The sequence below is a fragment of the Gymnodraco acuticeps genome, unplaced genomic scaffold (genome assembly GCF_902827175.1).
Source record: "Gymnodraco acuticeps unplaced genomic scaffold, fGymAcu1.1, whole genome shotgun sequence".
Classification (NCBI taxonomy): Eukaryota; Metazoa; Chordata; class Actinopteri; order Perciformes; family Bathydraconidae; genus Gymnodraco; species Gymnodraco acuticeps.
The window spans coordinates 17153-42730 of NW_022990132.1; the positions used below are offsets into that span (position 1 = coordinate 17153).

The following is a 25578-nucleotide window of genomic DNA, read 5'->3' on the forward strand; positions in this document are numbered from 1 at the left end:
CTTTCACTCCTGTCCCTGTGAAGAGTGAAGATGATGAAGAGAAACCTCAGTCCTCTCAGCTTCATCAAAGACAAACTGAACACCTGGAAACAGAAGCTGATGGAGAGGACTGTGGAGGACCAGAACCAGCCAGGAGCTCAGATCCAGAGAGACAATTACAACCTGAGACTGAGGACAACCCTGAAGACTCTTCTGAACCTGGAACTGAAGACAGGGCTGATTGGAAAGAGACCAGAGAACCAGGTTCAAACTCTCAGAGAAATAAGCAAGACCCGGTCAGTGATTCAAGACGTAGAGAGAAACCATTCAGCTGCTCAGTCTGTGAGAAATATTTTAAACACGGAGGACATTTAAGGCGAGACACTACAGGTGAATAGGGTAATTTGTTTTACTTAAAGATATCAGCTAGAGATTTCTCCAGTGAATTACTTGCATTAAGACAATTGTTTTTTGTATTACAAGTTTTCTGAAATAGCATGTTTAAATATGCAAATGAGCCATCATCTCATTAAATATGCGCATATTTTAATACATTTCCGGAACACAAATCGGAACTTTGGATAAAGCCAGGTTCAAAATTCTTATTTCATTTTGTAGTCATATTAGAATCTAAAGTTCTAACAGAAGGGATTTTGGATATCTCTTTGTATCACTCCATAAATCAGAAAATACTGTCAACAGCCCTAAAATATCAATTTTCGCCATGTTTTTAGGTATAACATGTTATATAATTCAGGCTATGAATGATATATAAACAAACCGTTCTGTAAAAGCCTTCATAATATTGATAGAATTAAATCTGGAAGGTTTGGTGTATGTAAGTGCAACTGAAGTGGACATTTCTCACTCAGAATATGAGTAAAAACTCATTTTGAGAAAACGACCTTTAAAGATTGCAGTGAGGCGCTAGCTAAACCCTCTTGTTCTTTGGATGACAGCTTGCGCATCAACGCACTCCGTGAAGGTATTTCATGTTCGGGGTCATTTGTTTTTGTATAAACTTGCTTCGTGCAAGTAACAATTGTTGTCGTCTTCTCTGTGAATTTTTTTTCTGCTGTTCTTTTGCCATTTTGAGATTTAAATTTCCAGCGGAAACTAAACCAGGAAGTGTTTTAGCACATCACGTGACGCATCTGAACGAATCACGTTGTCAGAAATTGACACCAGCCAATGAGATTTAGTTTTTTGGTTTAAGACCCCTTTGTGCTTTCACGATTGGTTGCTGATACAAAGGAAATGACCATATTTGGATCCGATGAGATTGTGCAGGAGAGACGGAGCTTTCCAGCGATATCTCCTTTGACATGCTGCACACAGCGGTCGCGGTACTTTATGTTACGTTAGAATTCTAACTTTTGCTGAATTTAGGAGAAATCTACAGACGCAAATAGACAAACTATAGTAAAAAATAAACATCTAAATGTGTATTTTGTACGTTTTCCTTCCAAAAGCCTGAAAGAAAACATGTTATGGAATCAAAATAGCACAAAATCTCAAAATTGACCAGTGCATGAAAAACGATGTTTTTGCCTGCCGTGTCTCGCCTTAAAGGTGGGGTAGGTAATTTTGGAGAAACCAGCTCCAGTGCGCTAGAATTTGAAAATACACAGCCGGAAAAAAATCTGCCACTTCCTTACAGAGCCCCTCCTCCAACACACACAAACGCACACATGACCAATGAGGGCACGAGATAAGTTTGTGCATAGATGGAAGGCTGACAGGCCATCCAGTTACTTTAGCCGGGCCACATTTGGACTATGTGACTGTTGCCAGCATCCATAGTATATAAAGAACAGTGATCTACTTATTTATGAGCGACTAAAAGGCCTTAGGCCTATTACAGCCATATCCTATTGATTGAAATGATTGGTCGTGCTTTTTACAGTGCTACGGCTTCCACAGATGACATTTATAACCTGAGACTGAGCACAACCCTGGAGACTCTTCTGAACCTGGGACTGGAGACTCTTCTGAACCTGGGACTGGAGACTCTTCTGAACCTGGGACTGGAGACTCTTCTGAACCTGGGACTGGAGACTCTTCTGAACCTGGGACTGGAGACTCTTCTGAACCTGGGACTGGAGACTCTTCTGAACCTGGGACTGGAGACTCTTCTGAACCTGGGACTGGAGACTTTTCTGAACCTGGGACTGGAGAGTCTTCTGAACCTGGGACTGGAGACTCTTCTGAACCTGACCCTGGAGACTCTTCTGAACCTGGGACTTGAGACTCTTCTGAACCTGGGACTGGAGACTCTTCTGAACCTGGGACTGGAGACTCTTCTGAACCTGACCCTGGAGACTCTTCTGAACCTGGGACTGGAGACTCTTCTGAACCTGGGACTGGAGACTCTTCTGAACCTGGGACTGGAGACTCTTCTGAACCTGGGACTGGAGACTCTTCTGAACCTGGGACTTGAGACTCTTCTGAACCTGGGACTGGAGACTCTTCTGAACCTGGGACTGGAGACCCTTCTGAACCTGGGACTGGAGACTCTTCTGAACCTGGGACTGGAGACTCTTCTGAACCTGGGACTGGAGACTCTTCTGAACCTGGGACTGGAGACTCTTCTGAACCTGGGACTGGAGACTCTTCTGAACCTGGGACTGGAGACTCTTCTGAACCTGGGACTGGAGACTCTTCTGAACCTGGGACTGGAGACTCTTCTGAACCTGGGACTGGAGACTCTTCTGAACCTGGGACTGGAGACTTTTCTGAACCTGGGACTGGAGACTCTTCTGAACCTGACCCTGGATACTCTTCTGAACCTGACCCTGGAGACTCTTCTGAACCTGGGACTTGAGACTCTTCTGAACCTGGGACTGGAGACTCTTCTGAACCTGGGACTGGAGACTCTTCTGAACCTGACCCTGGAGACTCTTCTGAACCTGGGACTGGAGACTCTTCTGAACCTGGGACTGGAGACTCTTCTGAACCTGGGACTGGAGACTCTTCTGAACCTGGGACTGGAGACTCTTCTGAACCTGGGACTTGAGACTCTTCTGAACCTGGGACTGGAGACTCTTCTGAACCTGGGAGTGGAGACTCTTCTGAACCTGGGACTGGAGACTCTTCTGAACCTGGGACTGGAGACTCTTCTGAACCTGGGACTTGAGACTCTTCTGAACCTGGGACTGGAGACTCTTCTGAACCTGGGACTGGAGACTCTTCTGAACCTGGGACTGGAGACTCTTCTGAACCTGGGACTGGAGACTCTTCTGAACCTGGGAGTGGAGACTCTTCTGAACCTGGGACTGGAGACTCTTCTGAACCTGGGAGTGGAGACTCTTCTGAACCTGGGACTGGAGACTCTTCTGAACCTGGGACTGGAGACTCTTCTGAACCTGGGACTGGAGACTCTTCTGAACCTGGGACTGGAGACTCTTCTGAACCTGACATTTTCCAAGTCAAATCTGCATGTGCAACAAAAAAAAGAGGACAATTAGTTAGTCCCACGACAATTCACATGAGAAAAATCTGTCTGCATGCATAAACTCAGTTTGACAAAAAATGTTGTGACTTTGAAAGGTCCCATGTCATGCTTTTTTGGTTCTGACTCGTCCACTTGTTGTTATGATGGTTTTTCTGCATGTAAACGGTCTGCAGAGTCACAAACCCTCAAAGTACACCCTGAAGCGAGTAAAACTCTAACACAGAGAAGACCTGTCTGTGCTGCCCCAGAACGCCTCGTTGGAGATTTCTCTTTTTCCATTGTTTTCTTCCTGAGTACAGTGTCGTAACCATGCCCAGGTCCAAATGGACCAATTCGTGGAGCTCCTCTCACACACACACTCAGCCTTATCTTTTCTCAGCCGCGGCTCCGTGGATCTCCACTCACAGTTCAGGCTGAGTTCCGCGGTGTCTCGCTGTCTCGCAGACCCCACGCAGCAACCAGGAAACGACACCAGTAACCCAGCTCACACTGTCCGCTCCTCGAGTCTCAAAGGGCGGAGCAGCGAGCCCCGCAACGTCCCGCCAACACGGCACCCAGACCCCATGCAGCATTCTCATCCGTTTGTCCTTACTGGTGTAATTTCCTGGTTGCTAACAAACGCCATTGTAAAACATACTCACTGATGTTCAGCTATAACGGTGGTGGACCAATCAGAACAGAGTGGGCGAGCTGACCAATCAGAGCACAGTGGGCGCACAGAGTGAATACACATACTATACAGAGATGCTGGATGAGAAACCAATGTGAGTTTGGAACATTGAACAATGTAAATCTATTCTAGTAGACCTCAACAATGGAATTATGATCAGTAGAAATGGCCATGACATGGAGCCTTTAACCCTTTAAATTTCCATTGGGATGTTTTGACAGTTCCTGTTGAGTTATCAGTCTGTTCTGGTCTGAAAGAAGAACCAATGACTTATTAATATAGAGAATATTTACGATGTTTTCAGTTTTATTCTGTTCTGTTTAGAGATGTCCCAATCCGATCACGTGATTTTCAAAAGATCGGAATCGGGAGGGAAAAAAAATCGGGGCTTGGGATTTTTTTTTTTTATTAAATATTTTTTATTTAATGTTACAAAACAAAAATGACCATGTTCACGTCTTAAAGTCATCCTGAGACCTTAGTTTTGGTTTAAAATTACACAACATCATGTGTTGCTGTTCTTTTGGGCTTGTCTTCAGACCTGGTTGCTTATTTCTCTCAAAGCAACAGAGTGGGCGCAGTGTCTAATAGTAGCAGCTAACGAGAGGCTACGTTCAGCTGGTGACTCGGGACAGAGAAAATGTCAGGAGTTGGGAAGTATTATAAAATTGAAAGCGAAGGCAGTGTAACAGCCAGATGCAATGTTTGCAAGGCGGAGGTTCCGCGTGGTAGAAAGAACAGAGCTACGTTCAACACGACCAATCTAATACTCCACCTGAGAAACAAACACCAACAACAACACGACGAGTACACAGCGGCCACTCAGGTAACGGCACTGAAACAACCTTTCAGAGACTTTTAAAAGGAAAGAGAAACTGCCCCAGAGCAGTGAAAAGGCCACAAAAATAACAGCCAAGAGAGCTGAGTTCATCGCGTTGGATGACCAGCCGTTATCTGTTACCTTTTCTTTCTCTTTCTCTTAATGCATTGCATAAAGATCGGAAATTGTCAAAATCAAATGATCGGAAGCAAAAAAAGGTGATCGGGACATCCCTAGTTCTGTTTATATCACCCAACCGAACTAAAAGAAAAATGCCTTTGAAACAGACTCACATTCCTGCATTATTGTTAGTGTTTTACAGCAGATTACAATCAGCTCATTCAGAGTTCAGATGGAATTTGAGGATTATTCCTGCTTTTTGAAACTGCAGTCATCATGCGTTTCATTATTGGTGTTCTGTTCAATCAAAAATAACCCTTGAGTAAAGAATTGTAAAGACTTTGCACTCACACCTGCACACTTATGTAAATATATTCATGTTCATTCAAATGCTCAACTTTTCACTGTGATATCTCTTTTCAATAGTTACTTATCACTTTATTTTTGTTGTATTATTATTTTAATTTATATTCTATTGTCTCTTTGTTTACCTTGTGTGAATCCTGTTTTTAACTCTGACCCTGTTGCTGCTATAAACGCCTGGATTTCCCCGAGGAGATAAATAAAGTTCCATCTTTTCTTAAAGGTCCCCGATTACACTGTTCTTCATCAACATATCACAGGTCTCAGATATATCCAGAGCCTGTCTCTGATTGGCTGAAACACCAAACAGATCATTGCAGCATTACCCATAATCCCCTCTGTTTCAGCCCTGTTTCAAAAGAGCTGATTCTGGGTCCATAGCTTTAAAAACATAATGAATGCAAGAGAATTCTCCCCAGAGTCTCAGCTAAATGCTGCCGTGATTAAACTCCATATCATGTTCCAAACCACATCAAGGATTATCTCTGAAACAGTATGGAGCTCAAACTCTTTTTCTCTTGCCGGTTATACCACAAGGTGAGTTCCTTTCTACTTCCTGCTTCTTCACACACATGCTCTCCAGTACAGGTTAGCTCTGAGTGTTAGCGATGCTAATGTAAAACAAAGACCATATTACGTCCAAAACAGTCGCTCATTTGATTCTGATAGCAACGTCTCTGATTGGGCCGTGGGTCCACATCTCAGATATTACGTCATATCGGCAGCAAATCTGGATCAGCTCCGTTGTTCCCCCGTTTTTAGAGATGTGGGAACCACCTTGTGGTACAAAAGTGCATTTTGCATGACAGGACACTTTTAAAGCCCATATGTGTTGAATGGCGCCGTGTATCAGTGATTACATTGACTTGAGACCAACGCAGGACCCTAAGCCCCTCTCCCCAATTATCAAATTACATTTTTCGTGCTTTTTCTAGCATTTGGACTATCTGTGTTATATGTAAGTACAAACAGCCTGAAACTAAAGTAAGAGCACGTTATATTTTACCCAGCGGAGAGAGTCTGTGATGGGGGCGTCGTCCAGGCTGCTGCAGGGCTCCACTGGGAGGAAGGAGTGCACCAGGATCCAACTCTTCCTGGGATCACTGGGAACAAACTGAGGACAAGGAGAAATATAGGAGACGTAAATATGGTTGTTTTCTGTTGGGAAAACACTGAATGTCCTCTTCCAGTATGAGAGTAACATGATAACAAAGGTATCCCAACTGTAGCTGTGAACATGACAGGATGTGTGATCACCTAGAAGAGCATCAGGACTGTTTGAGGCAGATGATAGCTATGTGGTTAACATGATGATTCAGCATTATAGAGAGGCGAAGTCCCTCGGGGGAGCTCCATGGGACCTTATTTCAGAAAAAGTATGTAAAAAAAAAAGAATTACACATATGATGTTTGTCAATTTAAAAGATAATTTTACAAGTCAAAAAAAAAGAAATGTGTCGTAAAACTGTGAATCAACACTTTTTTGTGTGTGAAACGCTCAATGAACTACATCTCCCGTCTCGCACAACACACCAAGACGGCCGTCACGTTGGAACACTTCACTTCTTTCTTTCAGAACGAGGCGGAAAGTATTACACTTACGTGACTCTGGGAGTTGTAGTCTTTCTAGTTGCGTATTTTTCATCGTCTTATATTTCAACAGTTTTACGACAAACTGTGACTTTTTGACATGGAAATGATTTTTTAAGATTGACAAACATCAGATGTGTAATTCGTGGCACAATTCGGGATCGAAAGATAATCTTTCTCTCTCCATTGACTTCAATGCATAATTTCTCAGAAATAAGGTCCCATGGGGCGGAAGTAGATGGGCTGGACTTCGCCTCTCTATTCAAATGAATGTCCACTAGCTTGCAAAATCTCCTCTATAGTGATCCCTCCCTCAATTTGTTTTAGATTCCAGTCAGAAAGCGACCAATTTGTACTCTCCATGGGCTGATTTTGATACATTTTGGGTCTATTTGGCAGATTTAGGGGACTCTGGATAATTTGGATTGGTCAGATTGCCTATTTGCTCATTTGTTATGCTGCTTCAACTCAAAAAACGTCCCAATTTGGGATCATTAAAGTACAACTTATCTTATCCTTATTTGAAAATGTGTCCACAGTAGCGGTAATACTTTTCATCTTGTTCTCTCCATTTCCAATGGTTGCAACACTATTCATGGTAGTCAAAATCAGCCCACAGAGAATACAAATATCGCCACTTTATACTTAAAACTGACCTTCTGGGTCCTGAAAATGGATTCAGCATCCTCAATAACCCCCAAAACCACTCCTACAATGTCCAAATCGGCCAAGTTATTATTATGTTTGACTATTTTGGGATATATGCTAATTCATGCAACTTATGCTAATTGTGCTAATTGCCCAACATGCCGGTTAGCATCCGGCAGTTTTCTATGTGCTGGGGACCCTACTACACATTTCTATCATTAAACTTTTGGGGTACTCGACATTTCCGGGTTCACTAAGCTGGCAACGTGTTTACTAAACGTCAAAATAAGAATGAATAGCTAAGGTCGACATTTTGCCCCCAAGAGCGAGAAGCACATGTCGGCTAACACGTGCTTACTTTAGCTAACGTGAGCTAACTTGAGCTAGCATTAGTTCACCGATAATTAAAACAATTTTAAAAAAGTGCTCCGAATTGAAGGCAAATTCGACAAGTGTTGATTTAAACAGGTTTTGTTTTACATGTTTCACGTTCGTTTGAGTTCCATCTTATTCAACCAGTAAAACGTACCTGTTTCCGAGCTTCTGCAGGTGTGGTTGTCACAGGCGCGCCGGATTCATTTTAGAAGTGGGGGGGCCAAAAAAAGTGCGTGTGTTTGGCCCAATCCCAAACCACGCCCTAGACCTACACACTCCCCCTCCGTGACGGAGTGAACTCCGTGGAGTGACACATGAGGCTCCCTCCTGTCAGATGGAGGGAGTAAATACAGCAGCAAGCTTTGGGACAAACTCCCCTCTCTCCGGCAGAAACAGGAAATGCCGTAACTGTATGTAGGCCTAACAACGGTTTCAAATCAGCATCTCTTTGACAATAAATGTATATAACTTATATAACTCAAATAAAACTCCAAACATCTTTAATTGTGTTACTTTTTTGTAAAGCTCTTTTAGTTTTAAAACTGATGTTTATAAGCTTCTTAGTTTTTGCAATAGTCTGTAAATATACACAACTTTATAATAAAATGCACACATTTACCTTTTTCTAGACTAAACACAGGTATGATCCTAAGTTAAAAAAAGATGAGGTTATCATGAGGTTGTTAACATCGCAATTTATCACTATCGTTTAGTGGTTTTGCAAAGAATGAACCACTCTCTGTTTTTGTACCATTCTGCGTTGAAGTACCTTCTCTTTGCTCAAATAATCTACTAGCGGTCTCCTTTTTTCCGATAGTTAGCTGTACAGCTTTACCCGCCTCAATGTCCCAACAACAAACCTCCATGCAGTCGGAACCAGCCTGTTTCGGTTCAACGGCGGCTGCGGTGGGGGCGGCGGCGGTTTTGACAGTTTCTGCGGCCGCAGAGGTGCTGCTTTTGGGTTCATCTGGCTTCGCTGTTTCTATGATTGATGAAGGTCCAGGCTCCGGAGATGTGGATGTCAGGGATGTGACCTTCCAGTTGTTACATTTAAGTTTAGATTGACTGTATTTAGTTTTCTTCTGCGCTGGTTCTTCTGACATGTTTGCAAGTGTAGCTATATATTATTTCTAGATTAACGGCTGACACACACAGAACAACGTAACAAATAAAGTAAACAACGTAACAAATAAACAAATCTAAGCTTTTTTATTGGTTGTAATTTACATGGATACATTTGAATGGTGTGACAATGTCCTATTTGATTGGGTTAAAATGGACATATTCTTCCTGTTATGTCTGCCTGCTTTATTTTACCTAATGCAAAGTGACCTGCTGCTCCATCGAAATCGCATTGACCCGAAGACATATTTTGATTCCTAGCTTTCTAATGATATCAGGATTGTTTTTGTACTCCAAATATTATGCAAAATATGTCACATTATATAATGACTGTTACAGAGTCATCATTTTGAGAAAAAGGCCTTTAAAGTTTTCTCTTCTCTGGAATCCATCATTTCTCATCATCAATCATCATGATTGATTATTAGCGGAGCAAATGATCAAAATACTACGGAGGGAAGATATTTTCGTTTGGATTACTGCACTCACGAGAAACACCGGCTGTTGTTATGCCTGCTGTGACGTTAAGCTACTCCGTTCTCCGCTTGTAATTATGCCGAAGCTTCAAAGTTGTATTTATCATCTGAATTTGCCGAAACAAGTTTAATATTCTGAAAGCCAAGACTTTGTTTATTTGAAATTAGATGAAAACAAACTGTAACGGACCCTGCCGTGTTATCTTTACTTCACGCCTTACATTCATAATTTCAGCCGGAGGGAGGGGGAGCGGCGCTGCGGAAGAGCAGAGTGGCGAGTGAGAGGTGAGCTGTGGTCTTCCCTTTACAAGCTTAAACAATCAAAAATAAAAAAATATACACAGCCAGATCAGATCGCGTTTTAGATGCGACTTTAGAGTAGAAGGGAATTATTGAAACGGGATTTGTACAGTGTTCCGCGCCGCGTGTATATGTGTGTGTTTGTGTATTTTTGCGTTTGTGTATATTGTGTTTGTTTCCTGGGGAAAACACTCACGAGAAACACCAGCTGTTGTTATGCCTGCTGTGACGTTAAATTACTCGGTTCTCCGCTTGTAATTATGCCGAAGCTTCAAAGCTGTATTTATCATCTGAATTTGCCGAAACAAGTTTAATATTCTGAAAGCCAAGACTTTGCTTATTTGAAATCAGATCAAAACAAACTGTAACGGACCCTGCCGTGTTATCTATGATTACTATACACCTTACATTCATAATTTCAGCGGGAGGGAGGGGGGGGGGCGGCGCTGAGGAACAGCAGAGTGGCCAGTGAGAGCTGTCATCTTCCCTTTACAAGCTTCAAACATGCCTGTAGCTAGTGAGATTGAATATAGCAATACAAAATAACAAAATATACACAGCTAGATCAGATCACGTTTTAGATGCGACTTTAGAGTAGAGGGGAATTATTGAAACGGGATTTGTACAGTTTTCCGCGGCACAGTTTCATGGAAACACATCAGCTTTTGGACGACAGTCAATATGGATTCAGGAAAGATAGATCAACATCTTTGGCACTAATGGAATTAGTGAGGAAAGAGCAAACTGCATGGACAATAAAAAACAAGCAGTGGGAATATTTATAGACTTACAAAAAGCATTTGACACCATAGATCACAATATTTTACTGATAAAACTGGAACGGTATGGCATCAGAGGGGTGGGATTAAACTGGGTGAGAGATTATTGAAGCAACAGACAACAATTTGTTGAAATTGGTGAACAAAAATCAGAATACATGAACATAACTTGTGGAGTACCTCAGGGGTCCGTGTTGGGTCCAAAGCTGTTCATAATATACATCAACAACATTTGCAGAGTATCAAATATATTGAAATGTATTTTATTTGCAGATGACACAAATATTTTTTGTATATGAAATGAAGTTCCTTGGTGTGGTTTTAGACCACAAAATCAGCTGGAAACCTCATATCACTCAAGTAAAAGCAAAACTGGCTAAAACTATCGCAATATTGGGAAAAGCCAGATACATTCTGGACTATAACTCATTGTATACTCTATATAACACACTAATATTGCCATATCTGATTTACTGTGTGGAGATTTGGGGAAACACGTACAAAACCAACCTACAGCCGTTATGCACATTACACAAAAAGGGCTATAAGAGTTATCAAAAATGTTGGATATCTTGAACACACTAATGTATTATTTTTGAAGTCACACATATTGAAGTTAATTGATCTGGTTACATTTAAAATGGCACAAATCATGTACAGAGCCAGACATAATCTACTTCCTAGGAAATTAAAAACATTGTTCATAGACAGAGTGTTACGATTATTGTGTCATGTCACGTTTTGTATGTCTTGTTTTGGGTCTTTTGCTGTTCTCCCTGTCGTGTTTTCCTCCTTGTATATTGTCTGGTCCTTTTCCCTGTGTTTTTCCTCCTGTCGTTAGTTTCCCTGGTGTGTCTAGTTGTCTGATTGTGTTCACCTGTGGCCCTTGTGTTTCTCCTCCCCTGCCCGGCTGTTTCTCGTCTTGTGATTACCCCTCTCTGTATTTAGTCTGTTCTCTTCCTGTGTTCAGTGTTGGTTCGTCTTGTGATTTGGCTTGTCCTCGGTGAGTGTTGTGTTCTGTCTTTGTTAGTATAGCCTTGAAATAAAGGAATTTTCACGTTAATCTGCATTTGGGTCCTACCTGCTTCACACATCGTAACATTACGAACCAACCAAGAATGGACCCAGCGGACAGTTTGTACGAGGTGGAGTACAATTTGACATGTTTGAGGAATGACTTTAAATATGCCTCCAGTAGTGAAGAGAGGCAGTCCGTTTTTTCTGCGGCACGCCAGGAGGTAACCTCAAGGCCCTGGTTGAGGGAGTTGCTACCCGAGTGGGTGGAGGACTTTTTTGGCAGCTTTGAGGTCAAACCAGATTCCCGGCCTGCTAGCCCCAGGCATGCTAGCTCCATGTCTCCCAATTCCCAACCTGGCACCATACGCCTTGGTGGGTTCCGCCTGAAGTCAACCCGTGCTTCTGCCCCAGTTCCTGCTCCTGTCCAGGAGTTGTATTCCGGAACTCGTCTGGCTTATGGAGGTCCACGGAGTATTCAGGCGGCTGCTAAGAGGAGTCGTCGCAAGGCCAGGCTAGCAGCCCGAGCAGCCATGGTTCCGGCTACAGAACCGGCCCACACAGCCATGATTCCAGACCCAGTTCTGGCCCCAGCAGCCATGGTTCCAGACCCAGTTCTGGCCCCAGCGGCCATGGTTCCAGACCCAGCTCTGGCCCCAGCTGCCAAAGTCCCATCTCAAGTTTCCTCTCAAGTCCCCTCTCCAGTTTCTTCTCAAGTCCCCTCTCTGGTCCCTCCTCTAGTCCCTCCTCTAGTCCCATCTCTAGTCCCTACTCAAGTCCCTCCTCTAGTCAATTCCCTAGTCCCATCTCTAGTCCCTCCTCTTCACTTCTCGAGTCCCCTCTCCAGTCCCCTCTCCAGTCCCCTCTCGAGTCCCCTCTCCAGTCCCCTCTCGAGTCCCCTCTCCAGTTCCCTCTCGAGTTCCCTCCTTTAGTCCATCCTCGAGTCCCCTCTCTAGTTCCCCTCTCGAGTCCCCTCTCGAGTTCCCTTCTCTAGTTCCTCCTCTAGTCCCTCCTCTAGTCTCTCCTCTAGTCCCCTCTCTAGTTCCCCTCTCGAGTTCCCCCTTGGTTCCCCTCTCGAGTCTCCTCTCAAGTCTCCTCTCGAGTCTCCTCTCGAGTCCCCTCTCGAGTCACGTCTCAAGTCCCTACCCAATGTCCTGGTCCGTTGGAGGTTCCGCTGGGGGTCCTGCCAACTCCATGTCCTCTCCCGTTGGAGGCCCCGTCGACTACTCCTCTGCCGGGGGTTCTACCAATCGTATGTCTGTCCCGTTGGAGGTCCCGCCGTCTACTCTCCTGCCGGGGGTCCTGCCAGCTCCTTGTCCTGTCTCGTTGGAGGTCCCGCCGACTACTCACCTGCCAGGGGTCCTGCCAACCCTTTGTCCTGTGCCGTTGGAGGCCCCGCCGACTACTCTCCTGCTGGGGGTCCTGCCAACCCTTTGTCCTGTCCCGTTGGAGGTCCCGCCGTCTACTCTCCTGCCGGGGGTCCTGCCAGCTCCTTGTCCTGTCTCGTTGGAGGTCCCGCCGACTACTCTCCTGCCGGGGGTCCTGCCAACCCTTTGTCCTGTCTCGTTGGAGGTCCCGCCGTCTACTCTCCTGCCGGGAGTCCTGCCAACCCTATGTCCTGTCCCGTTGGAGGTCCCGCCGACTGCTCTCCTGCCGGGGGTCCTGCCAATCCCGTGTCCTGGTCCTCTTCCGTGGGGGATCCTGCCGAGGCCTGTCCCACCAGCTCCGACACCGGGTCCTGCCCGGCCTCCGGCGCTGTCCCGTCAGCGCCTTCCTGCCCGGCCTCCGGAGCTGTCTGGTCTTCGCCCTCGAGCCTGGCCCTCTGAGAGCCGCAGTCTTCACCCTCGATCCCGGCCCCCTGAGAGCCACGGCCTTCGCCCTCGAGCCCGGCCCCCTGACTTTCCCGGCCGCGGCCCTCGCACTCATGCTCGGCCCCCTGAGTTCGCCCGCGGTGGCCTTCGCCCCTCCATAACCCCCACCTTGGACTCTGTCTTGCCCCCGGGCCGTCCGCCCGAGTCCCCCTTCTCGGCTTCTGCCTTGCCCCCGGGCCGTCCGCCCGAGATCCCTTCCGGGTCCTCCGCGGTGCTCTTGGGTTGTCAGCCCAGACCCGTCCTCCGGACCCCCTCCACCCACCCTGGTGGCCCTAGTTTTCTCAACTCTGAGAAGTATGAGTATAACAATCTGTGGGGTGATTTTATGGAATGGTTTGGAGCAGGAGTTAAAACAAAGCACAAGCATAATTCAGTTTAAAAGGATGTACAGAAACACTTTTTTGGAAACATATGAGAAGGAAGAAAGGTGATTGAAGATGAGAAATTATTGTATAAATGTAAATCTAAGTAGGAATAACTTGCATAATGATTTAAAGGACAATTATTGATCAAGTAAGGGGTGGGAATTAATAAGCATTTGCTTCCTCCTACTCCCTTTCGGACACATATGATTTATTATTATTATTATTAATATGAAGACTTTTTTTAGTTTTCTTTGTTGAATATACAAATATTACCATGAATGTGGATAAATACTGTATTATAACTATACGATATTCTGTTTTTCACATTTTTTATTTGTTATTTTTTAATCTGTTCGAAATAAAGACTGAAAAAAAAAATCTGCTGCTGCGAAAATGTGGGGCAGGGCTGAAAAGTGGGGTGGCCAATGGCCCCCTGGCCCCCCCCGCTTCCGGCGCCCTTGGTCACTGCCCGATATGTCTCCCTGCCCTATCTGCAGTGCGCATGTGCGAGATGTCCGCCATATTTGACAACTACATACGGCAACTCAAGTAGGACCCTTGACACAGTGGCTTTTGGAAAAACACAAAATGAAAACTCGAGAGAGATGACTTATTGTTATCACAACGTGACTTCACTATTATTTAACAACTCTTTTTATTGGGTTCTTTTATTTGGGGTTACGTACATTGTCAGAATAAGTCAGAAATTGATTTAACTTCTGTTAGTCAGCTATATGTCATACATTGTTGCATACATTCACAGTAAATATGTATTCAGTATGATAGCTGTCTAACAGAAGTTAAATTAATTTCTCACTTAAACATATTATTCTTCCTAAAACATTTCATATTACAATTTGACGGTTTTGTAACCTCTGAATAAACAAAAGTATTTAAGCAGATTAGAAACCCTTATTCTTATTATTTGCCTGGGCTATTTGTTAATATTTCACCCAGTTGAGAGTGTGCCTAAAAATAAGCATAACCCAGCATGAATTCATTTTTATAGCGGTATAGAATAGGTGAATATTAAATATGTATTTATTTATTCGAAATTCAAATGTTCAAATGTTAAACACGTATACCCACAAACTCAACATTATGAATTAAGATACAAAATTGTCAGATTTCTCATGTATATATCATTTCAAATAAAATAGTTAAAATTATCCAAAAAAAAGTCAGGATTATGAAAAAAATCTGAATCTCCCCAAAATTCAGAAAAGTAAAAATTAAAAAAAATAATCAGACAAGTCAGAATAAAATAAATAAATAAGAAAAGTCCGAATTTTCAAAAAAAAGTGTGAATAGTCAGAATTATCAAAAAGATATCTGAGTTGTCCTGCAGGGGGCGATGATGAGCCGTCTGCCGCACTACTGACTGAACTGCAGACGAAGAAGACATTTTGATGTTTTGGAGGCAACAAAACAGACATGTCGGTCAGCTAACTCGTCTCCATGGATACAGTTTCAATACTCTCTCTATATATATATTATATTGTATTAACAGTTGTGATTTAATGGAGAGCAAAGCGCCTTCTCTGCTGAATGCGGTCCCTCCTTACGGACATGTTATAACCAGCGAGAAATGGAGGAATTCGTCCCTTATTCAAAGCTTAAAGGGTAAATACATGAGTTTACTTACCGTTTATTACGTTAACGGCCCAATTCCAACCGTGTTATCACGCTAACGTCTGGGGCGTTACGTGTGCCAAACCCCGTTCGCTGTTTTCATGTACATTTCAATCAAATGCAGACAAAAACAAGGTGTAGAAAATGATAATTCACATTCTATCTGTCAAATACTTCCTCTCATCTATTCCGCTCACATGTCCTCAATTTAAAACGTCCACAAAATGTAACCATAACAATCAATCTAAATATAAATGTTACATGGGAAGAAAGCGATGCTTGTTATTGGTGTTAATGCCGGATTCAATTATGTTCAATACGTCTAGTTAAAAGAAACTATGTTATAATTTATTGGTGATTAGAGTCATTTTTAATGTGTTTGGCCTCCTTAAAGTCATTGTTTAAATTAGATGTTTGTCATTATGCAAATTAAAGATTTAATTATTTGTTTTAATATATATATTGGGAGGGATGAAACCCTCTTTAATGGTCACACATGCAGAGCACACAGCACACACAGTGACATGTGTTCTCTGCTTTTAACCCATCCTAGTACCAGGAGCACTGGGCAGCTATTGTACAGCGCCCGGGGAGCAATGGGAGTGGGGGGTTGTCTGGTGCCTTGCTCAAGGGCACCACGACAGGGCAGGAGCTGAACTGGGACCTCTCCAAGTAGCAGTCCATACTCTAAGTCTGTTCAGGGACTTGAACCGGCGACCCTACAGCTCCCAGTCCAAGCCCCTCCTGACTGAGCCTTTAACTTGACTTGCTACTTGGCGGTGGTGGAAGAAGTACTCAGATAGTTACTGAAGTAAAAGTAGAAATAGTTTAAGTCCTTCAATTCAATTTGCTCTCAAGTACAGGGGTACTAAAATATACTTTAAGTACTAAAAGTACCCATTATGTATGGCTCATCTTTGTATTAAAGGATTGTATTTTACTGTATTTATTGATGCATCATGTGTTCTTCACTTTAATGTTGCATCTGGTAAAGATAGGGTTTATTTTTATTATTTTATTTACTGCTGGGTAACCTATAACAATACACCATCATTATTTTGTGGAATTAAAATTGTATTTATAACGTAAATCTGCAAAGTAGCTATTAACGTAAGTCTTAAATAAATGAAAACAGTAAAAGTACAACATTTGCCCAAAACATTTTGTGAAGTAAAAGTATAAAGTAGCTTAATGTGGAAATTGTTAGATTTAACATCAACACATGTATTGCGGCAAAAATCTTAAACAAAGTGCCGCGAGGGACTAAACAAGAGAAAAAACACTGTGGACGCGCAAAAACTCAGTCTTTCCAACACAGTATGCGTTTGACCTTTTATTTCCAAAGCAAAAATGCAATATTCCATATCCATATACGTATATCCTTGTATGCGTGCGTGCGTGCGGTCAACAAAAATTGTCCTTCTCTAGCTCACTCCCCCATCTATACAAAGTGCGCAGGTAAAAGCAACCGGATATAAGCACAAACGTCACCACACAAATCCAATGACACGCCCACCACCTATAGTGACTCAAAAAACATGTATCGTAACAAACACAGAAATGGCTTCATATGTGGCTACTACAACATGTTTGGAAAGTACAAAAGCTTCTCATTTTGAATATGTTGCTCTAGATGATTTCAAAGGCAGGTAATAGAGTTTTTAGAATTCATCAGATCGTTTCCAATATTTGTAGTCAAATCGGTTTGCTGTTTTAGTAGCAACGAAAACATTTAAAGAAAAAAATGCATTGATCACAATCTGATAATAAAGTGTAAACAACGCCCATCCCCTAAAACACATCCATTTATAACATTACATGATATTGAACCTGATTTCAAATCAAAGGGTTGTTCGACTCGGTGTGATTGACAGGAGAGATGATCAGAGGGACAGAGTTTTTACCACCTTTGTTGTTATAAGCACTAAAGTATGGGTAGAGTTTCTCTTTGAAGCAGCAGCCAGTGAAGGAGTAGATCAGAGCTGCAGCATCAACATCATAAAAGGAGACCAGACCCTCCTCATAATCCACAAACACCCCCACCTTCTGAGGCTGAGACTTCAGAGAGAGACGGACTGAAGGACCAGCACAAGCTGAGTACTCATTTTCATTCCTCAACACTATCGTCCAGTAACCTTTCTGAGGAGACAGTGAGATCTTTCCCTTCCTGTTGATCGACTCTCTGGCCACTCCTAGATCCCAGTCAGTCTTCCCTTTAACCTGAACCTCGTAATAACATCTTCCTGAAGAGAAACTCTGCTTTGCTAAAACACAAGTACAAGTATCAAATCTCTCTGGATTGTCTGGGAGATTCTTCTTCACATCAACATGTTTCACTTGTTTTCCATCAGCAGACAGGATGAGTTTGGGTTGTGCTGTATCAGGATCAAGAGTCACCTCCACCTCATACTGCTGGACCCTCTTCAGCTCCACCTCAGGGAGCAGCTTCTTCATCTGTTTACTGAGCGTCTCCTCCAGCTGAGTCACAGCTCTCCTCACAGTCCCCTCATATGAAGGTGGACGGACCCTGACTTCTGTCCAGTTCTTGGTGGGTGGAGCAGCGTTCAGGGACGTGAAGCTTTGGAGGAGGTGGAGCTGGTCTTCAGAGCGTGAGAGCTGCTCCACCTCAGAGCTTCTCTTCTTCAGCTCAGAGATTTCCTGTTCCAGCTCTTTGATGAAGCCTTCAGCCTGTTCCTCTGTCTCTCTCTGCTTCTCTTTGATGGTGTCGATGAGCTCGGCCTGGCTTCTCTCAACAGACTCCTTCAGAGCGGTGAAGACCTGAACACCATCTGCTATCTCTCTGTCTGCTCCTTCCTTACTGAGCTCCACTGAGCGATTCATCTCCTGAATCTTCAGTCGTCTCTTCTGGATCATCTGCTGAGTTTCAGCCTCTGTCTTCCCCAGCTCAGCCTTCTTTCCTTCATATCCTTCTTTCAGAGGAACAACATCATGTGTCTTGTGGTCTGAAACACTGCAGAGCATGCAGACACACACCTGGTCGGTCTTACAGAACAGCTCCAGCAGTTTATCGTGCTTCACACACATCCTGCCTTCCAGGTTCTCCTCAGGGTAGTTCAGCTGATGTTTCTTCAGGCCTGCTCTTGTCAGGTGAGGCTCCAGGTGAGTCTCACAGTAGGACTCCAGACACACCAGGCAGGACTTCAGGGCCTTCAGTCTGGTTCCAGTGCAGGCGTCACAGGGAACTTCTCCTGGTTTGACAACTTGTCGCTCTGAGCTGCTGCTGCTGGCTTTCTGTTGAGCTGACTGTCTGAACTGAGCAGCCATCTCAGAGATGAAAGTGTTGACCCGCAGCTCAGGCTTTATGTTGAAAACCTCTTTACAGTTGGGACACTGACTTGGGACATTTCTATCCCAGTGTTGAGAGATGCAGGCTTTACAGAAGTTGTGTCCACATGGTGTGCTGACTGGATCAGTGAACACATCCAGACAGATGGAGCACAGAAACTGATCTTCAGTCAGCAGACAGCTGGCAGCAGACATGTCTACACTCTGAGGACAGAGCAAGTGAAGAAACACAACTTAATTACACATTGTCTATTTGAGTCCTATTACGAACGCGAAAATGTTAACAACCCCAACGTTTTATGTTAGAAATGTATAGTAAAGGTCCCCAGCACATAGAGACTGCAGGATGCTAACTTTTCAGGAAATTTGCAAAATTAGCACAAGTTATGTTATTAGCATGAATTAGCATTCTCTACCAAGGGGTTAAAGATGGCTCAAATGTGCAGTTCAGATGGTGTATTTCTATGAGGAAAATGACAACGTAGACCAAACAACCAAAAACATTTAGTTTTTTTGTTTGCAAGAATTCGAAATGGAGTCTAAAAAATGATTTGTTAATATTATAAATAAAATCTGGAAAATCATAGCAGCATTTAGTTTAAACTCATAAAAACACAATGTGTAAGCTCTATTCATTTTGGGGGATTTTGCCATTGTTGAACAGAGGAGTGAAACCTCCTTGCTGAGCATCACTGAAGTTAATAGTTAACAGTAAACTTTATCAGCTGTATAAAGGCCGAGAGCAGTTATTACAGAAACAGTGCGGCTGAGAAAGAAGGGTTCAAAGCTCAAGGCTGCTCACCACAGTGTGTCACAATTATATTAGAAGAAATGTGTAAATGTTATGATTTTTATAAGAAATTCCAAAATCGTGTAACATAACACCAGATACCTTGCTTTGGACAGTCCAGAACAAATCTAACACTTAGATACTACTTTGTTTAATAAAGTCATTTATAAAGATGTTTTCAAATCCAGGAAATATGAAAATAAGTTTAAGCTAATGCTAGTTTTGGCTGCATTCTGTCTAACCTTCCTCACCCAGAGTTTACATTGTATTTTCGGCTGTTGCTAATTTCTTAACTGACACATTTCTATAGTATAATGTTCTTTATATGGTGTAGAAGATAACCCAATGTGTTCTATTTGAGACTGAAGGGGGTGTTGCATTGTTTTTGTTGCAGTTTATATATCTTATAATGTAATTTAGGTGAACTTCCTGTTTCATTTGTATGCTTTTATTTTGAAGGCGAGTTAACGCGGCTGACAGGAAGTGGTTGTAGCTTTGGAAACAACGTTACGGAGAAAGTAATATCTTCAATGTAACGGCGGAGAAAGAGAAGAATGGACTGTATGTGTTTAAATGTTAGCACCCCCAAAAGAGGCTCAAGCTCTCAAGTTGGGTCTGGAGTTACAAATACATTCTAAATCATCAGTAAAGTAAAGCCTACGACCAGTATTCGGAGGGAAATGCTACATATGGTAAAATGGATGTAATACAGTCAGATTCAGATTTCAATCCAGCTTTGACTAAATATGTAGTGAGTGATGTGTCTGTAGTGCACTCACCAGAGTTTGCAGAGATCCTGCTGTGTTGAAAAGAGCTACTGAGTCGAGTGTTTCTTCAGAGAAACAGAGACTGCTGCTCTGCTGTCGCTCAGACAATCTCCAGCTTTCATTTCTGGGAAATTGAAACTCTTCTCTTTCAGTGTGGTCCCTCCTCTCAGTGGCAGTTTGCCAAGAGGGAGAAGAGGAAGAACTGTTGAGGCTTGTTATTTAACTTTGTGACGATGCATTTTACAACTGATCCAAGAGGCTTTTCAAACAGTGTATTGAGCACAAGTAGGAATATGTTCTCACTGCATTTTCTCCTTCCGCTTGATTTCACAACAGTTTTACAGGCTGTGTGTTATGATCCCTGTTTAAGAGCAGCTGGTGAAACACTTCCTCCTCCCTGAACAGACTGATAAGGGTTTTTATTGGAGAGAACTGACACGTGATTGTTGACTCACATTCAGGTCAGTCTTAGTTTATATTAGAACCAGATTCATTTGTATTCACCTCTAGTTTTGGATTTAGATGTAAACGAACTACAGCTCTAATGTGTGTCAGATTAACTGATGTTGATTCTGTTCAGTTGTATTCTTTGATATGTAGTTAAATCAAATGTATATTTATGTTGCAATATATCAAAATGTATCCTAGGAACTTTAATATAATAATATAACAATATTAATGATGTGTTCCTGTCCTCCTTCAGTGTCTGCAGTGCTGCCGGCAGTCATGTTCAGGTAGAGAACAACCGGCTAAACGGCGCCCACCATGCGGAAACATCTGGAAAGGATCCGTTTCCGGGGCCAGAGACGGGACGAGTTCCTGGATCTGATTCTCCCAACACCTTCGACACAGAGAGCAACGAGGAGGTCGTGAGCAGACCTCGAGTCTCCGCCAGAGAGTCGGAGCAGCAGAGTGACGCTCAGGTACACTAACGCACCAAACAGAGAGAAACTCCAGGGGATTTTAGCCTTTGCAGACCATTTACATGCACTAATACTCTATAACACTACAGGAGAGGGAAAACCGCCCAAAACGCAAAATAGGTCCTCTTTACAGATCTCCAATTATAATATTTTTAGGCATATATTATAGGTATAGTTATGTATACAAATCATGTCTATTTAGTGTTTTGTTCAAAACACCAAACAGATCACCCATTCTATCCTCATCCGAAAATATGAAATACTCCGAAAAAAATATGAATCCCAGAAAAAAAGAAAAGTCCCAAATGATAGCTGGGGATTATGGGTAGTGTAGTGTCTTAGGCCATCCTAAAGTCCGAAATGTTTTTCGGATTTCATATCGCATTAACACCATATCCCTACATGCATTGCGGCTAAAACATCCAATCAGCGAGCTTAAACCATAGCTGAGGATCTTGGGTAATCAGTTCAGTGGCTGTGTATCGCAATGATGCTCAAAATGTCCCTTATAGGCTTATGTCTGTTTCCGGTTATTTTTATTTTGAAATTCAGTTCCTGACAGACGCCAAAAAAGCCAGAGATTATGGAATTAAACAAATAAATAAAAACAAGGATAATTGTGTGTTATTGGTGAGTAAATAACAATGTGTTATTTAGAAAAGAATAACAAATTTGAAGGAAAAAAAGATTTAAAAAAATACAGATTTCAGTATTTTGAGACTGAGCCCCATTGCTTTTCCTAACGGACGACAAAAAAAGTCCGACATTATACGATTTAAAATAAAAACAATAATCGTGGCTTGATATTGAGTAAGAACATGTTTTTATGAACCACACAGCTTCCGGTCTTCCAAGACCCGACCGGACAAAAAGACAAAAACATACTACCAATAGAAATACATTGCTTTAAAAAAATCGTTCTGTGTGACACGAAAAAAGGGGAAAATCATGTTGGTGAACGAATCAATCAATCAATCAATCGATTAAATGTCGTGACTATAACACGAAATGCCGTGAGACTGGGTTGAATGTAGTGAGGTAGAAATATACAAATGGAAATAGTCAAGTACATTTTTTTAAGCTACTTTACTTAAATTGAGAACTAGTGAAAACTGTACTTCAGATAAAACATTTGTAAAAAGACAAAAAAACTGTTTAAAAAAAAAAATCCATTGGCTCTTTGTCGACTTTATTCAAACTATACAAGCAGTGTGCAGAGGTGGACAAAATAAAATGAACATCACACAACAAACAGCTGAGATGTAACATCTTCATTTCCCTCGTTTCTTAAACCACTGCAGCCTAATGTTTAATGATCAGATAGTGTTGATTCTCGCAGTAACTGTCAATACATTTTGTACCAATATACAGTAATTAAAGCATGAATCCTGAATCTACCCTTTTAAAACGTATCAGAGACACCCATCATGTCTCCCTCAATTTAAAATGATTAAAACAAAAAACATGTATACAACATGCTTTTGTTGAAGATAACCTTTTGCTCCTTCACAATCCTTTGATTCAGGAAGATGGGTTGCTTCCACTATTGTTTTGCGCTCACACATTCATATCTCACATTCGACAAACCCCCCACCATGCACTCACCACTTCCCTCTGAAACTCACTCATCCACCCTTTCTTAAAGCTCATCAAAATACCACAATCCCCCACACTTATTTAACACATCCCATATACCCTCGCCCCTGAAGCCCTACTATATATATCCACACTATCAAACACTCCTTTAATGCTCCCCATATCCTTAACTGTTATCGTGGTGTCATCAGCATACTGATACACCAAGCTTTCATTTCCCCCGGTACCTCCACTCCCTTCACATCCTCATTCTGCTGCAGCAGGCCCGCCAGTCGCAGAGAGAGGGCCTCCATGCCGGACTGACCTCTCTAGCCTAAACACATTAGTTAAAATCCCATTCACCTTTACACAACTAACTGCTCTACCATAAACTCTCCTGATCCATTCCACTAGCCTCCTCCCAAGCCCCGCCTTCTCTAACACCTTAAACAAATACCCATGATTCACCCTATCAAATGCTTTATTCAAATCTAAACTTACAACCACCCCACCTTTACCTCCCTTCATATAACTTATACTACTAATTGAGTCACTAATATCCCTGCCCGGTATGCTATATGCCTGCACGCTCCCCACCACTGTACCTATCACCCTCTTGATCCTATTAGCTAACGCCCTTGCTAACATTTTGTAATCACTATTTAACATACTCAGTGGCCTATAATTCTACCCTTTTTAAACAAAATACTGATCACCCCCGTTGATAGCCGGCAATTCAGCCCTCTCTTCTAAACGTTTGTATAGCTCCAGAAGTAGAGGCACCATGCTTCTTTTTTTCCAACCCCAAAAAGGAACCCGTACATTTCTCCTCCTCCACTAAATATCTAGCCCTACTCCTAACTATTGCTCCCACACACCTCGTCCTCTCTCTCTCACCCAACTCATCCCTCAACCTATTATATTCTCCTATATCTCTCCCGGTCTCTACCTCAACCTTCTCTGCCTCTTTATCCAACTCTTTTCTCCCTCTCTCTTATTTCTCACACTACTATACTTAATGCTAGATAGATCAATCCTACTCTGTTTTAAAACCCCTCAACCACCTGCTTCCTAGAAAAAACCAGTCCATACACATTTCTCTCCCTCCATACATCCTTCATACCGTTATCCCTCATTACCTTTTGTAACATACCCCGTGAAGAATCACTTTTAAAAACACATCTATTCTCCCACACCACACATTGAAATCACCAACAACCATACAGTTTCCCCACACTTCCCAAACCCTCAAAAAACATCCTCCTCCCCTTTTCCTCATTCGGCACATATACATTGATTAGCTTAGACACGTCCCCCATATACTCAAACACCAATCATTCCACCATCATCCTCAACTTTCCTCACATTCTCTACCCCCCCCCCCAGCATTCACCCCCCCGTTATTTACAAACACATCACCCATCCACCCCTTCTTAACATCCTCTACACACCTTTCATCCCAATGTGTCTCCTGAAAACAGATAATGTCCGTGGCTCACAAAAGAATAGCTTGCTCCCTTCTGTCCTTCTTCTTAAGCCCATGTCCATTAAATGAAGCAAAAGATGTTGATTACGAAGAGGAAGAGAGAAATTAAATTCTCCATTCCTTCCCCCGTGTCTGGACCTGCCCCCTTGCATCTTGCGTTTTCCTCCCCATCGTCTTTCTTCCTCTGGCTCGTCCCCTCGCCGTCACACAGGAACCTCTCAGAGCCTCCTCTCCCATCCCGTCCTCACTCTCCTTCATATCCACTTTATCGTCTGCAGACTTTCTGTTGCACTTTTCCATGATATTCAATGTATTGAGATGCACCTGTATGAGTTCAAGTACAGGTATAGCAAGGCGGTGAGAGATGCTAAACGACTACTCTGAGAAACACCAGTTCTCAGCTAACGACTCTGCGGACAGGTCACAAACTATAAGGCTAAGGCCTCACACTCCGTGAACGACGACGCCTTGCTAAGCGGCAGTGAAACTATGTTTTAGATCAGCTACAGTACTAACTCACATGTTGTCCTGAAACTCTCCAGGGCATCTGGAAAAAGGGTGTGATTGACAGTCTATTGAGCCAACAGAAAAACAAAGGGGGCGGGACTTAGCAAAATGATAGACAAGCATTTAAGGAATGGAAAAAGGCTGCAAAGTTAAGTGTTAATCGTGGTTAGATTTCAAATTCTAATACTCTACAATTTCTCTGAATATGTGTTTCCTGTTACCTGCAGACATCCAGCAGCTGGTGGTGGTTAAAGAAGAGGTTCCCCCTGAGCACAGGAGTGGAGCGCCAGTCTGGACCAGGGGGACGCAGAGCCCCCCCCCCCCCCCACACACATTAAGCAGGAACAGGAGGAACTCAGGAGCAGTCAGGAGGGAGCGCAGCTTCAAGGGTTGGAGGAGGCTGATGTCACCAAGTCCACTTTCACTCCTGTCCTTGTGAAGAGTGAAGATGATGAAGAGAAACCTCAGTCCTCTCAGCCTCATCAAAGACAAACTGAACACCTGGAAACAGAAGCTGATGGAGAGGACTGTGGAGGACCAGAACCAGCCAGGAGCTCAGATCCAGAGAGACAATTACAACCTGAGACTGAGGACAACCCTGAAGACTCTTCTGAACCTGGAACTGAAGACAGGGCTGATTGGAAGG

General features: G+C 42.9%; 1 protein-coding gene and 1 long non-coding RNA gene across 2 annotated transcripts; both read right to left on the minus strand.

Annotated features, from left to right (window-relative positions):
* LOC117546537 lies at window positions 1-8202 on the minus strand. Its single transcript, XR_004569029.1, has 3 exons — window positions 8174-8202; window positions 6413-6520; window positions 1-15 (listed from the first exon to the last, which is right to left on the minus strand). It is a non-coding gene; the product is annotated as an uncharacterized LOC117546537 (long non-coding RNA).
* An 8696-nt stretch (window positions 8203-16898) lies between these two features.
* Window positions 16899-20831, minus strand: LOC117546538 (probable E3 ubiquitin-protein ligase TRIML1). Its single transcript, XM_034216752.1, has 2 exons — window positions 20454-20831; window positions 16899-19088 (listed from the first exon to the last, which is right to left on the minus strand). The coding sequence occupies exon 2, from the start codon at window positions 19077-19079 to the stop codon at window positions 17415-17417; it is 1665 nt and encodes a 554-aa protein (XP_034072643.1). The 5' UTR covers window positions 19080-19088; window positions 20454-20831; the 3' UTR covers window positions 16899-17414.
* Between the last annotated feature and the right edge of the window lie 4747 nt (window positions 20832-25578).

Coding starts and splice junctions, on each gene's coding strand:
- LOC117546538 (XM_034216752.1), bottom strand. CDS start 19,079: ATGTCTGCTGCCAGCTGTCTGCTGACTGAAGATCAGTTTCTGTGCTCC.